The 12,362-nt window shown below is 41.4% G+C and overlaps 2 protein-coding genes across 4 annotated transcripts in view; both read right to left on the bottom strand.

The window, feature by feature from the left end:
- Positions 1-3,449, bottom strand: part of LOC118965528 (SPRY domain-containing SOCS box protein 4) — a 110,052-nt gene extending 106,603 nt beyond the window's left edge. Inside the window, exon 1 of one of the 2 annotated variants that reach the window (XM_036985698.2) lies at positions 3,234-3,449. The gene's annotated coding sequence lies outside the window, so the exon portion shown is untranslated. The remainder of the gene's footprint in view (positions 1-3,233) is intronic. The other variant, XM_036985697.2, reaches the window with a different exon arrangement.
- Positions 3,450-5,256: 1,807 nt separating this feature from the next.
- Positions 5,257-12,362, bottom strand: part of LOC110530143 (solute carrier family 25 member 36-A) — a 31,614-nt gene continuing 24,508 nt past the window's right edge. For both annotated transcript variants that reach the window (XM_021612989.3, XM_090182037.1), the window contains 3 exons: positions 11,301-11,367; positions 10,637-10,929; positions 5,257-10,302 (listed from right to left, as the gene is read on the bottom strand). In XM_021612989.3, coding sequence (XP_021468664.1) covers positions 10,109-10,302; positions 10,637-10,929; positions 11,301-11,367 — 554 coding nt within the window. In that variant the 3' untranslated portion in view covers positions 5,257-10,108. The remainder of the gene's footprint in view (positions 10,303-10,636; positions 10,930-11,300; positions 11,368-12,362) is intronic.

The following is a 12,362-nucleotide window of genomic DNA, read 5'->3' as shown; positions in this document are numbered from 1 at the left end:
TCTTGCGGGATTGGTAATAATGAGAAAGATTTAGGGAGTCCCATTGCTTTAGGACTTGGTCAGGTGGTTTAAGCATGTCCCAGTTTAGGTCACCTAGCAGGAAAAATTCAGACTTAGTGTAAGGGACCAGGAGAGAGCTTAGGGCAGGTAGGGTACAGGCCAGTGCTGATGGAGGACGATAACACCCCGCAAGAGTCAATGAAGAGCCATTTGAGAGTTTAATGCTTAAAACCAGTGAATCAAATTGTTTGGGGAAAGACTTGGTGGTGACAACCGAGCACTGAAGGTAATTCTTGGTAAAGATAGCCACTCCCCCACCTTTGGAAGATCTGGTTATAACCTTTTTCAGCAAGACAGAAAGGTTAACATCAGTATTCAAAATACTCTTAACCACATCTCCGTACTGACCAACATCTGGATTGGAGCTGGGAACCCACACTTTCAATTGATCAATTTTAGGTCAAAAGTTCAGTGTTAACGTGCAGAAAATCCAGGCTTTTACAAGAGCAGAAAAAAAGTGAAACAGAGAGCACAAGTCAATTGGTGCTAGCAACAGTAGATGGGCCATGGTGTACATCATCAACAGTAATACAATCAAGGCACGGCAGAGGACAGGAGAGCACTGCAGTGTTGATTTATGACATTTGAATGTGCATTTGATGGCAACAGGATCAGATTGTACAGCAATTTCATCAGGTAACAGGAATACAAAGCCAGCGAGTGGTTAGAACAGGATGGGGGGCTAAAAGTATATAGCCAATAGTCAGAGTCCCAAGTGTGGGAACAAACAGTCTGTCCCACAGTAGGGCAAACAAGAAGGTTCAGTCACCAAAGCAAGCAGGAGCCATGAGGCAAATAGCAAAGTGTACAAGAAAAAAAAAATTGCGACTTGGGGCTAGCCATTGTAAGTTCAGAGTCACTCGTCCCAACAGTGCCTGTGCTGAAGGCAAGCGAAAGCTTGGTAGGGAGGGGGGAGTGTGGTGGGGGTACCTGTACCAGACAGGGGAGACAAGCCAGGGCAGTTGGTGAACAGATCGCCAGGTGGAATCCAAGCAGCAGTGCAGTAGGCAGCGGGAGTAGGAAGCTTTACTTCTGGAGGCAGATTTCTTGAAGAAAATGCCAGTGGATGGCCCTAAAAAAGCAAGAGTGTGCTTCAAGGTCTCTGGATTTGGGAAGGGTAGCCTGTGAGACTCCTGCCATGTGTTTGGCTCAAAGGCGCCGACACTTCATGCCTAGGTTGTAGGTTTGGAGTTTTGATCTGGAGTGAAGGTTATGCTGTGGACGGTAGCATCAAGTAAACAAAAAAAAAAATCAAAAACTATCTTATTGTAAAAAACATGTTGAAAAGTGAGAGAGCTCACATGCAGCTGTGAGCCTTAACTTAGCATTCAGTCCTTTTAAAGTAAAATATATCATAGTAATGTATTTTCTTCTTGCCTTTTGAAAATAAAAGACAGCTTCAGACTAGACATCACACACTCAGCCTCAGACTAGACATCACACACTCAGTACCAGGTTGGATGGTGTTCTCAGGTTTCTGTTTGTTTGCCAGAGCATTTGCTGTATAGTTTGAGAATAATAATCATTGGTGATATGAAGCTCTTCAGGTAATTCCATCAACAACAAAAAAATAAATAAAATCAGGTTGTAGGATTGGAGTGAAGGTTGTAGTAGCGGGTAGCATCCTGCACGTGTCCCTGCCCAAAAAAATCCAAGTTTAACTAAAAATATTTTTTTCTCAAAACATGCTGAAAAATGCAGGAGCTCATCTGCTCATGACCGCGCGGTGATAATAAATTATTACCATAGGTTATTTATCATACCATCTGGTAGTGCCGGTCTTAATTGAATCAAATCGTTGGAAAAAAGCTAGCTAGCTAGTCTCCAGCTAGCTAACTACAGTAGCAAGGCTAATTGAGGCTATTTTGCTGCCCTCTCAGGTCCTTGTCTACAACAACAGCATCCCTGTTGGTTGATCATTGTAGCCTACTCATCCTCATTTAGCCAATTTAAAATTTCAGAATTAAAGATTTTGAATCAATGCAAAATGGAGTTCACTTACTCTACCACTTTGAATTAACAAAAACAACAAGCTACACCTATATAAAGTGTGTAGACTACCTGTGCATCTTTTATAATGGGGCACACAAATACTGCAATAAAACTGCCATTTAATTTTTTTTAATACATGGAATGTAATAGTATATCCTTGTAGGCTATGTAGAAGTGTCACATAGATCATTTAACTTTAAACAGAGCAAAAATATTAAAATAAAAACTCCCATGTAGCCTAATCAAATAAAGTCTGTTCAGATATTTGATATAACTGCCCATCCCTAACATGGATTGACTCTAGTATGAAGGTTGAGAGGGAGGAAAGTAATTAAAGACATTTTACACTGTTGATCAAACGCAATACTATAACTATTTATTGGGAAAATATTTTTTTTAAATAAAATTTAAAGTGACACGCCACCCTTTTCATCTCAACAAAGAGTAAAAAAGGTCAAACAAAAGTATACTCGCGATTCTGTCAGTACAGGTGTGTGCAAACAGAGACAACCACCATAATCCATGCAAATCCATGTCCTGCATGACACAAAACATGGTGTATCAGACACAATCAAGTAACCTTGTCCCACCATTTTGAGATGTGATTAATATATCAGTTGACCATGTGAACGAGTAAACGAGGTGCCCAAATGGTATGTACACAAAAACAGTGAGAGAAACACACAAGAGGACAAATGGGTGGATACTCGGGTATAGGCAAATGTTACAAGAGCTTTTCCCTTCGTGGATCAAATATAATCACTGTCCTGACGTAGGATTAAAGTAAGTGACTGACATCCGGCCAAGGAAGAAGACGTCATTATGAAACACCGGTTTGCCAGCCAATGTAATTAGATTAGAACCAAAATCACTATGAAATTAAAAAAGAAACCAACTTTCAAGTAATAGCTTATTGTCTTGAACGATTATTCAACTAAATCATTGGTTTGCCTAGGTTACCATTTGACACACTAATGGGAACTTAGGTGTTTTCAAATGTGTTCTGAAACTGATATTAAAGATATTTTAAACTATAAATAAGTAGCCTGCATATTCATAGGTTGTCGAGTGTACCAAAATAAACAAATCTATACACACATTATTCTTTGCAGAATTTTTTGCTGTAGCCTAAACGAGCGCTTTCCATTTTGAAGGCACGTAAACATTGGAACAACACTCACCGTCGAGAAGTCAACTTCAAAGCGACAATTGTGAAGAATGTCAACACCACAGGACACTCGCAAAGTTCTTTCGCGTACAAAAAACCCGCTTGATATTGATAAAATGTTACCGAAAAAAATGTAACAACCCACCGCATTCGTTTCTTTGTTACTTCATAATCGCTCGAACACACAGAGGCAGGCCTAATCTCAATTTTATTTTCCTCGCGTCCTCGCTCGTCACCTCCTTCTCAAAACCAATTGGATGAAAAAGCCAGAGGTCCCGCCCCTTTGACCTTCTCCTCCAATGGGTTTTGAGAAGGAGGCTAGGAGAGAGGACGCGAGTGGGGATGTTTGAGAAAAGACCACAGTCAATGAGATTTGAATGGATGTCAATATTCATTCAATGAGGGGATTCATTTATTCTTGTCCGGGTAAGTTTTGCATTGGGGGGAAGTTGATTGCATTAAGTTTTGGACCTTGGCTGCCTACCGGGCGTGGGCAAGGTGTCGGTTCAAAGCCCACGGCGAAGTTGGTTCAAACAAAAGTGAGGTTAGCACATTAGCACATGGAGTAATGAGTATGATTCTTTGTTTTCTCATGCAGAAGTACTTTATCTGCCTTCCCAATGAAAACGAATTGTAATTCAAACATTTAATGGGAACGTGATGTATGTTTCTGGACGATGCACCATATGCTGCCTTGTTGACAATATGACCGAGCGTAGATTACTATTCGATTTGAGATGGGCGCTTCTCGCTGCTTTGTCGTAATACGGAGCTCCGAGGAATGCTTTGAAGCAGTGTGGATGCTTGTATCGCTTTATCAGAAGTATATAATCAATGACGTCAAAAGCTTCATTTGATCACGTGATTTTTCAAACCTGCTCGTTGCAATAATGCAAGATTCAGATTTCGCAGTGGTTCTGGTGCTTTCTTCGATTCCAAGCTGCTTTCAAACAACGACCTCCACTGGACACCGTACATACAAATATATAAACACAACATGCAACGATTTTACTGTTACAGTTCATATAAGGAAATCAGTCAGTTGAAATGAATTCGTTAGGCCCTAATCTATGGATTTCACATGACTGGGGCGCAACCATGGGTGGGCCTGTGAGGTCTGGCAGAGACCAAACAAAGGAAATCGGTGTCTTTATATTGTTTTGAAAAGTAGGGAGACAAAGATCTATGATTGATTAATGAATTGATCTTCAGAACCTCTTCCATGGTTGTGTGGATGACCTGACGGCCCATCGCTCGGGTTGGAAACGTACATCCTCTTTGCATCGAGTTATGGCTAAAGAGAGCACCACTGACGCCTACATAGTTTACAGCGGGATTTACAGTGTACAAAACATTAGGAACACCTGCTCTTTCCATGACAGCCTCACCGGGTGAATGCTATGATCCCTTATTGATTGCACCTGTTAAATCCACTTCAATCGGTGTAGATAAAGGGGAGGAGACAGGTTAAAGAAGGATACTTAAGCCTTGAGACATGGAGTGCATGTGTGACATTGAGAGGGTGAATGGGCAAGACAAAATATTTAACTGCCTTTGAAAATGGTATGGTAGTAGGTGCCAGGCGCACCTGTTTGAGTGTGTCAAGAACTGCAACGCTGCTGGGTTATTCACACTCAGTTTCCCATGTGTATCAAAAATGGTCCACCACCCAAAGGACATCCAGCCAACTTGACAACTTTGGGAAGCATTTAAGTCAACATGGGCCACCCTCTCTGTGGAATGCTTTCAACGCCTTGTAGAGTCCATGCCATGATGAATTGAGGCTGTTCTAAGGGCAAAAAGGGGCGCAACTCAATATTAGGAAGGTCTTCCTAATGTTTTGTACACACAGTGTATACAGTCGTCACATTGGCTTTGCCGACACCTTGTGGAGAAATGGAGTAGAACAGTGTAAAACAGGGTCAGAATAAAATTGCCTATAGCCTTCAAGAAAATCCAGTCCATTTTTTCAGAACAAACATGACCTTCCTTTCCTGTGCTTCTAGGCCATAAGAAAAAATTAAGCAAACAAGCAATGGGAGTTGCAATCTGGTTTTTATTGACTTTTGTACAAAAAGGAGGTATGATGATACATAGATGGCAAAGAATAGGCCACATTAATTTCACCACCTTAAACCAAACAAATAGGAGGGGGGTACTGGCTGATTTAAGAGGGAAAACAATCAACAAAACAACATTCCAAAAAAATCAGTTCACTGAAATGTTTTACATATAGTAATCACATTTCTCCTTGAAGTATTGAGTCAGGCAAAAACATGGACATGAATGAGTAAGCATATTTCTCTAGCCCAGATATCAATTGGGCAGCATGGTAGTCATGTCAACCTGGACCCCTATTGACTACGAAATAACATTGATAGAGAGCTGAGAAGTAGATTCTTGAGTTACTAGTTCTCCAGTACCGTACCATAGAAATGTACGCCTACTTTTCCAAACTGTGTAAACTGTACCTTGGCTGTATAAAATCTGTATACTCCCTGGCAGACTCCGGTTTTTGCCAATAGAGAAGCCATATGGGACCCACCATGATGGCATCCACAGTGTTAAATGGATTAGTCTTTAGTGGCATGGTTGAGGTATTGCCAACCTACTAACCCAAGACTATGTGGGGACAAGTCATGAAACTGCAGACCTGCTGGTCTGTGTAGTGTTTTGTTTTCAATACAACAGAGCCGTCTTGAGTGGAGTGGAAGCGTAGTGGCATTGAGCCCCATCTCTTAGATAGCAGCACGGGGCAGTCACTAAAGTCTAACAGATCACATTATATGCAAGTCTACGCTCCACTACAAAATACATCACAGTTATGTACTGTATACTAGTTATTCAAGTCACAGTATGACTGTCAGGGCAATGATAGTAACAAAAACAGCTAGGCTATAGTCTGTGGGAAAAGGACTCCACAGTACAGTTCTATACAGTATGCCAGTGGATAGGAAAAAATACTTGAAATTGGCCTGACAAAATGAACAACTACCATAGGCAGAGGCCTCGGGTAAAAACTTCAATGTACAGAAGGATATTTACAACCATCTAAACGATGCGCACCATAATCCAATGTAGCCTCTGCACTGTCGGAAGGTCTTCAGTCATGAATCCAGAGCCTGAATCAGTTTCAAATAGTTCAGGGTGACTTGAACGCCAAAACATCACCTTGTCATAATATTGACATGAATATAATATTCATTAATATTACGCTCCATCACTGTTTTTTTTCCCCTACTAAATACCAGATTGAGAATTTGTAACAAAGACCAGATAGGATGCAGGAGCCTACACAGTTAGATATACAGGATACTATCGCTTGAAGATGGCTGGAGAGCAAATTCAAATGTAAAAATCAGATTGAGGGGAATTTACACACACACAAAAATATATATAATTCTGAAAAATAATACTTTGACATAAAATCAAAGACTGTCTTTCAGCACCAAGGCTTGCATGATGTAAAATGAAATACAAATTGTATAATATAAAACTTGAACAAAAAGAAAAATAATGTCAACACACCATGTTGCAACAGGTTCAAACATCTTACAATTGTACACAAATGCAATCAAACAAATAATTTGCAACTATAAACTACAGTATAATAACACATGGACCTAAGCAAAATACACACAATAGTTGATATGCATATGTATTATATACACATGAATATCCTTCACAAGATGAAGTACTCTGAACTGTACAGTATCTGCAATGGGAACTGCTGAGCAAAACACCGTTTTTGCATATACAGTAATACTATTCTGATAATACAAGATTAAAATGTCCACACAAGAAAATGTTAAGCACATAACCCAAAAGGCCACAAAAAAAGCGTATAAAACTTCAGTTGGGAGCCACTGGTAGGGAAGGGCTACTGTGTAGCAGCTGGTGTGGCTCACTGCTTTGCCTTGCTCCCAACCGCAGTAATCTACATGATTAACTTTTAGTGGAGGGCACTCACTACCTCTGGAGTAGATATCAGGGCAGTTCGCTTTCACCTCACACACACACACACACACACGAACACACACAAACACAGAGTCAAATGCACATCGACCCACAGTCACCATCCAAATCTCACACGAAAGGTTGGGAGAGATGATGGAATGACATTGACACTTCCTGACTTCCAACATTTAACAAATTGTCTTCAAGTAGCGGCGTCACACCGGTAGACAGACCTCTAACCAGCTAAGTGTTGGTACCTGTTGGAAAGACTCGCACCCTATCTAGATCAAAGAAACCCTGTGCACTCACGAGAGACAACCATGTCCCTCCCAATGACTAGTATCAGAGAAACAATACCATTATACAAAACACTGGATAAGCGTCTGTGGCATGTGTTGTGATCAGCGGCGATCCCTAGTCTTGTGCACCATATGCATTGCTTCAGACTATAAGGGGTAACTCTGGCCTTCAGGGGAATGCTTGAAGACAAACTCGTTGCAGTACATGAAATGTTCGCTTGCTATTCTCTTATCATATAGCTAGCTAGAGATCTTAAATGATCTGGGGGGAAGAAAGAAACGGTGCCTAAATCTTTTTTTTTATTTTTAAGAACCATCTCTCTATATATATATATTTTGTTTTTACAATGGCATGTTATAGAAAGATAGACACTTTTTGTGCTATTTCACTTGTTTTTGAGAAATGTAGGCTAACCAGTGAGTCACTTCCTCATTCATATTGTGCAGTACGGGGGCTCTGAAAAAACATGAACAAAATGCTCCATAAACACCCAAATACGTCATTTTAGAAATGGAAATGCTCTCAGTATAGTGACGCAGGTCTTTAGATGTTGTACACATGAAATTGTCATTCCGAACATTATCTATAACGTTATATTCCATTTTATTGTGACTCAAGCCATACTTATCCGTCCATTCTAGCAGCAGGCTACCAAAGAATGAAACAGCTGGATAGGGGAAGGAGCTCGAGTCGCCGCAAAGTGGAATATAACGTTGCAGATAAAGTTTGGAATGAAAAATACGTATTTGGATGTTTTTGGAGCATTTGTTCATGTTTTTTTTCAGCGACATTGAGGAAGTGACACTGGCCGGGGGTAAGTTTCTCAAAAACAAGTGAAATAGCCAAAAAAAAGTGTCTGGATCCTTCTATAGCGTACCACTTAGAGATGGTTGTAAAAACGTAAAATTGTCATTTAAAAACAACTTCCCTCGCCAATGTTTGTTTGACATTCCTTAAACACCAAGCTTGGGTTCAAGCTGTTGAAACAAAGCATGCACAGCTTGTTTCAAACATTAGCTTGCATCAGGGATGGACAACTTTTATGGGGGGTGGGAGCATAACATTTTAGCAGCCCCCCTATTGACAGAGACTAAGTTTTAGAGTACATTTTTTTGCAACTTTATAAATTATCTCATGCCATTCTAATCATCTTGCCATGGGGCGGAGAGGAAAATGAGCTGTTTTACACCCCATTTCCTGTCATTCTACACATTTGGCCATGGTGTGTAGAGAAATGTTATCTGAGTGAAACTGAGAGACTAGCACCATGCCCAGACCGGACGTGCGAGTGCGCAATTGATTTTGTCCCCCCTACACCAAATGTGATCGCGACACGCAGGTTGAAATAACAAAACAAACTCAACCAATTATATTAATTTGGGGACAGGTCAAAAAGCATTAAACATTTATGGCAATTTAGCTAGCTAGCTTGCTGTTGCTAGCTAATTTGTCCTGGGATATAAATGTTGAGTTGTTATTTTACCTGATGCGCAATTAATCCACACATAAAACGGTCAACAGAATTGTTTCTAGTCATCTTTCCTCTTTCCAGGCTTTTTCCTTCTTTGGACTTTATATAGCAATTGGCATCTAACTTTCATAGTATTACCACGACCGACCGACCTCAGTTCATCTTTCAATCACCCACGTGGGTATAACCAATAAGGAGATGGCACGTGGGTATCTGCTTCTATAAACCAATGAGGAGATGGGAGAGGCAGAACTTGCACCGCGTTGAGCGTCACAAATAGAACTGACTTCTATTTTAGCGATTGGCAACGCAGATGCTCGTTGGCGCGCGCGAGCAGTGTGGGTGCAATGATTGAATAACATGTATGTGTACATTTATTTTGCAACGCAAGCAGTGTGGTCAGCATGTAGCAAAATCAATGCGGGCCCACCAGCCGCTCGACTAACTTACTATTCAAAAACATTTTTCGCTGACATGGATGGGCTAATTGACTGTCATTGACTGACATAAGAGAAACTGCTGATGCATTTTGAAATTGCACCTTGTGCATTCTGCTATTCTAACTTGCAACAGTAAGTTGAGACCCCGACTGAGTTTGGGGAAGTTGATCCAAGGGCCGCCAATTGCCCATCCCTGGCTTGTATGCTGAATCCTAGGGGAAAAGTGCTAATCTAATCAAATAGAACTACTGGTGGAACATTTTGCAATAAACATTTTCTATAATTTTCATAGTGTTGTTATGACACCTGTTTTTTTAACCGATTGTTTTCTTGCATTCCCCTTTCAGATTGTCATCTCCGTACAGGCTAAAGCAGATTAGTTTCATTCTACAGAGAGACAGACTAAACTCTTTAAGGCCACAAAATGATTTCCGTCCATCTTTGAGACTGTTTGACAGGCTCTGTAAAGGACTGACCCAACGGTCTCTCGCCGTCCCTCTCTCTTCTTCCCACCCCATCCTTTCTCTATCATCCCAGACCATAGCGCCCCCTTGTGGGGTAGGCTTAGGGGGGTTGGGGTTGTTGGTGGGGAATTAGTGGGGGAGCTCTTCTTCTTTCTTCTTGGTTCTGGTCAGTATCAGTTTTCCTTTGGTCTCCATCTTAGATATCCCAACCAAGTCAGTCACTTCCTACTTCCTCTCCACACAGGAAGGGGAGGGGCTAGCGTTGGAGCAGGTAGACCACCATCTCGTAGGTGGACATCATTATAGCAGTGTTGGGGATTTGGCGGACCAGATGGGTGGTGAGACCGCGGTACAGGGCGCGGTAGCCCTCCTCCTTAGGTACTGTCAGCAATGTCTGGAAGAAGGAGCGGTACTTGCTGCCCTCCTCTCGTAGCCGGGTGCGGATCACCTCTACAAAGGAAGAGGCAAGAGGGGGTAGAGAAGAGGGGACTAACTTAGAACATGGACACAACAGTATAGAAATTCCGGACGGATACGATAGACAATATTTTCTTCAACATGATGAACGTTACCAATACTAATATGGAAAAAAAGAAAATAATTTTTCCTCCCCGTGAGATGGGAGCAACAACCAAATGATGTATTAATAACCATGATTCGTTTGAACTTTTAAAAATAATAAAACAGAATCAAAGATATGATCAGAATACATTGTCTTAATTTGTCTTTTCATTTATTCTTTGAGGTCACATAATAAATAGAAATGGAAGGTGTAGGTGCATACCGTGGGGGTAGGCGATGGAGGTGGCGCAGGTCTTGGACGTGGCGGCTGCCAGCATCATACCCACAAAATCTGAGGCGTCTTTCACCGACTCATCCTCGTCCTGATCCATGCTGGCCTGGGCCTTGGACTCCATCAGCTTGCGCTTGATGCTCTCGTAGATGACAAAGTGGATGACTGTCTCGGAGATGCCGGCGTACGAGGCAGACATACCGCGGTAGAAGCCCCGCCAGCCCTCCGTCTGGTAGACCCGCCGCATGCACTCGAAGGCATTCATGCGCCGCTCGCCACGGTTCCTGTTGTAAAAACATGTAGCGTGTGAGTAAATGTAATAGTTGAACATAGCAAAAAAGGTATGCAAAAGGTATGCAAAAGGATATTTAATCATACAGAAAACAGGAAACAATTGGCAGGTAATAATTGAAAAGGGATTTGCAAAGTCCAATAAAGTATATGCAATACTACTCAGAATAACACCCTTTCCCCTAGTACCATGAGTCAATGCAATACGAAACTAGTCAAATAAGCATGACAACCCATAACATAGTTAGAGAACCAGTAAAATATGAAACAGCTGGGGAATAACATAAGCTAAGGGGGAAACTAACTTTTTTTAAATTTAAAATCGGCCGATGGCCTAGATTCAGACTCCCTGCTAAGTGCTTACCTGGCATCCAGTTGCAACCGGGTCTTTATCAGCCAGATGGGATTGGTTGCAGTGATAGCAGTGAACCCTGGGAAGAAGAGTTCAGAGGTTCAGACGGGGAGAGTGACACAGTGTGAAAAACAGCCTATCCAAGGACAAAGATGTACACTGGCCTACGGGTGGGGGGGTATTTCACAAAGCACCATCAAGGAGTTGGTCGGCTAAGAACATTTCCTCTATTTCCTGGATGATAAAGAAAGAAAAACTTGAATATCGGGAATTATATCACCGACTCAATACTCGCAGTAACCCAACCGAATGACATTAAACTTCAGCTGGCTTTATGAACGAGAAAAAGTACGAGTTAGAACTGAGTGCTGACCAATCTATCGATCCTGCGTTTGTGAAATACAACCCCGGTGGAAGCTACTTTCCTTCTCAACTGGCCACAGTGTGTAATAGCATTGTTGACATCTTTAAGCTGCGTTTATGAGCCGTTTGTTTACATCTTGGCAATCTCGTAAAACCGTTCCTTATCCCCGGTATTCCGGAATCAGGCCAGAGATGATGTAAAAATGAACTTCATTCATTCAGTCGGCCTTAATCATCGTTCGATTAAGGCAGACGGTTTGTCCTCACAGGATTCCTCAATCAAGATTGTAATACAGCACGGACAACAAAAAAACTCAGCTTAAAGATGTAGCCTAGTCAAAGTATCTAACATTCTTCATTATCATATCTAGAAGTTGTAACACATGTATCTAAGATTTGGCTGTAATTTAATCATAAATACTATTCTTAATTATGTATAAACAAGGTGGGCCTGAATGTCATGTACAGAACAGGCACTATAGAAGTATAATAGCGCTGTTCTATTATTCCGCCTCCTCAATTCATATTATTATTATTCACTCTGGTTAAGAGTGCCTGATAAAGGACTACCGTATAAATGAGTCAATTAATTTTGTCAAATCTAATGTGAACATTAGTAGCTAGCTCCCAGATGGGGAGAGCTCAGCCTTACAGTAGGCCTACATATAAATAACAAGTAACTGTGCTGTGTCGTCATGGTGTGAGCCTCAG

Source organism: Oncorhynchus mykiss, chromosome 8 (assembly GCF_057628025.1).
Source record: "Oncorhynchus mykiss isolate SJ-2025 chromosome 8, ASM5762802v1, whole genome shotgun sequence".
Classification (NCBI taxonomy): Eukaryota; Metazoa; Chordata; class Actinopteri; order Salmoniformes; family Salmonidae; genus Oncorhynchus; species Oncorhynchus mykiss.
The sequence above is the reverse complement of the archived record's forward strand: the minus strand, read 5'-3'. Positions and strand labels throughout refer to the sequence as shown.